This window comes from Cyprinodon variegatus, unplaced genomic scaffold (assembly GCF_000732505.1).
Source record: "Cyprinodon variegatus isolate N-32 unplaced genomic scaffold, C_variegatus-1.0 Scaffold256, whole genome shotgun sequence".
Lineage (NCBI taxonomy): Eukaryota > Metazoa > Chordata > Actinopteri > Cyprinodontiformes > Cyprinodontidae > Cyprinodon > Cyprinodon variegatus.
This window is the reverse complement of record NW_015150709.1, coordinates 571790-572965: the sequence shown is the minus strand read 5'-3', so window position 1 is coordinate 572965 and position 1176 is coordinate 571790. Positions and strand designations below refer to the sequence as shown.

The following is a 1176-nucleotide window of genomic DNA, read 5'->3' as shown; positions in this document are numbered from 1 at the left end:
GGACATAATCAAGAAGAAATTTATAATCTTTAAGTTGACTTATTGAAAAGGGAAAAAAATTAATAAGTTGTCCTTTTTTTGTCTTCCCTTACATAAAAAAGATGGTTTAGTAAACTCCAATTTTTTGAGGTAATCGGTTTCAGCATACGTTTTTATTTTGGTTTTATTTTGGTAAATCGGGTTTGCAGTGTGCGTCAAGCTTGTTGCATCATATTCAAAATGACTCAAGGCTGTAATTGCTGTCAAAGGTGGATCAAGTAATTTACCTCTGGGATTATTAAAGTATGTCTGATTCTGATTAAGTAAAGGCTGTCAATATTTACATAAATTTTATTTTCTTCCATTTTTTTTATAAATATGAAACAAATGCAGTGATGTGAATACTTTATACATACATATAATTTTTTACACTTTTTACTTTTATTTTTACTTAAAAAAAATACACAATGTTTCCCCGATTTCACAGTTTTCTTTGTCCCATAAAACCCGATAAAATGCCTTAAAGTGGCAACAAAGCAGTGTTGAAAATTTTGAGAAGCATGAAAACATGATAATGTGCAGCAGTCTTCGGTGCTCAGAGAAAATCTAACAAATTGATCTTTTTTGTTTCTGCCAACATAAAGGAGTTGGATTCAATATCACAGCCGACTACGAAGGATTCAACACCACTTTTTACACCAAAAGAGGCTGCAGTAGCAGTATATGTGAGGCAGTGGAGAAACTTACCAAGCTTATGGTGAGTCTCTGCAAGCATTTCTTTCCCTATCCATTCCTTTTATTAATTTGTATATTTAAATGTTAGTTATGCTGATTTAGAGCAAGGTGGAGGGGTCTTAACGGTCCCATATAATGCAAAATTCATATCATAGAAATTTTGTAACAGTCACATCTGTCCTGAGGTCTAAGAAAACAAAATTAAGACCTCTATCCTCTGAAACAGTTCATTAACGCCTAAATTAACTTAAAATGAGCCAGAGGCTGCTGTTGAATGGGATTCCAAGTGACAGAGCACCGCAGGTGTACGGGGGTCTGAGCAGCTCCGACAGAAATAACATTTGAAGGCAGGATGGTAATCTAGTTGAACTGACTGCACTGATGATGTTTTCAGGTGGACTTTCTCACTTCAAAATAGATTCGAACTACTTTTTACCCACTTATCACAGCAAATATAGCTGC

General features: G+C 34.5%; 1 protein-coding gene across 1 annotated transcript in view; it reads left to right on the top strand.

Moving 5' to 3' along the window:
• Positions 1-1176, top strand: part of LOC107089523 (heat-stable enterotoxin receptor-like) — a 35582-nt gene that overhangs the window by 5010 nt on the left and 29396 nt on the right. Inside the window, exon 2 of the mRNA XM_015382364.1 lies at positions 624-736. Within this exon, the coding sequence (XP_015237850.1) occupies positions 624-736 (113 nt within the window). The remainder of the gene's footprint in view (positions 1-623; positions 737-1176) is intronic.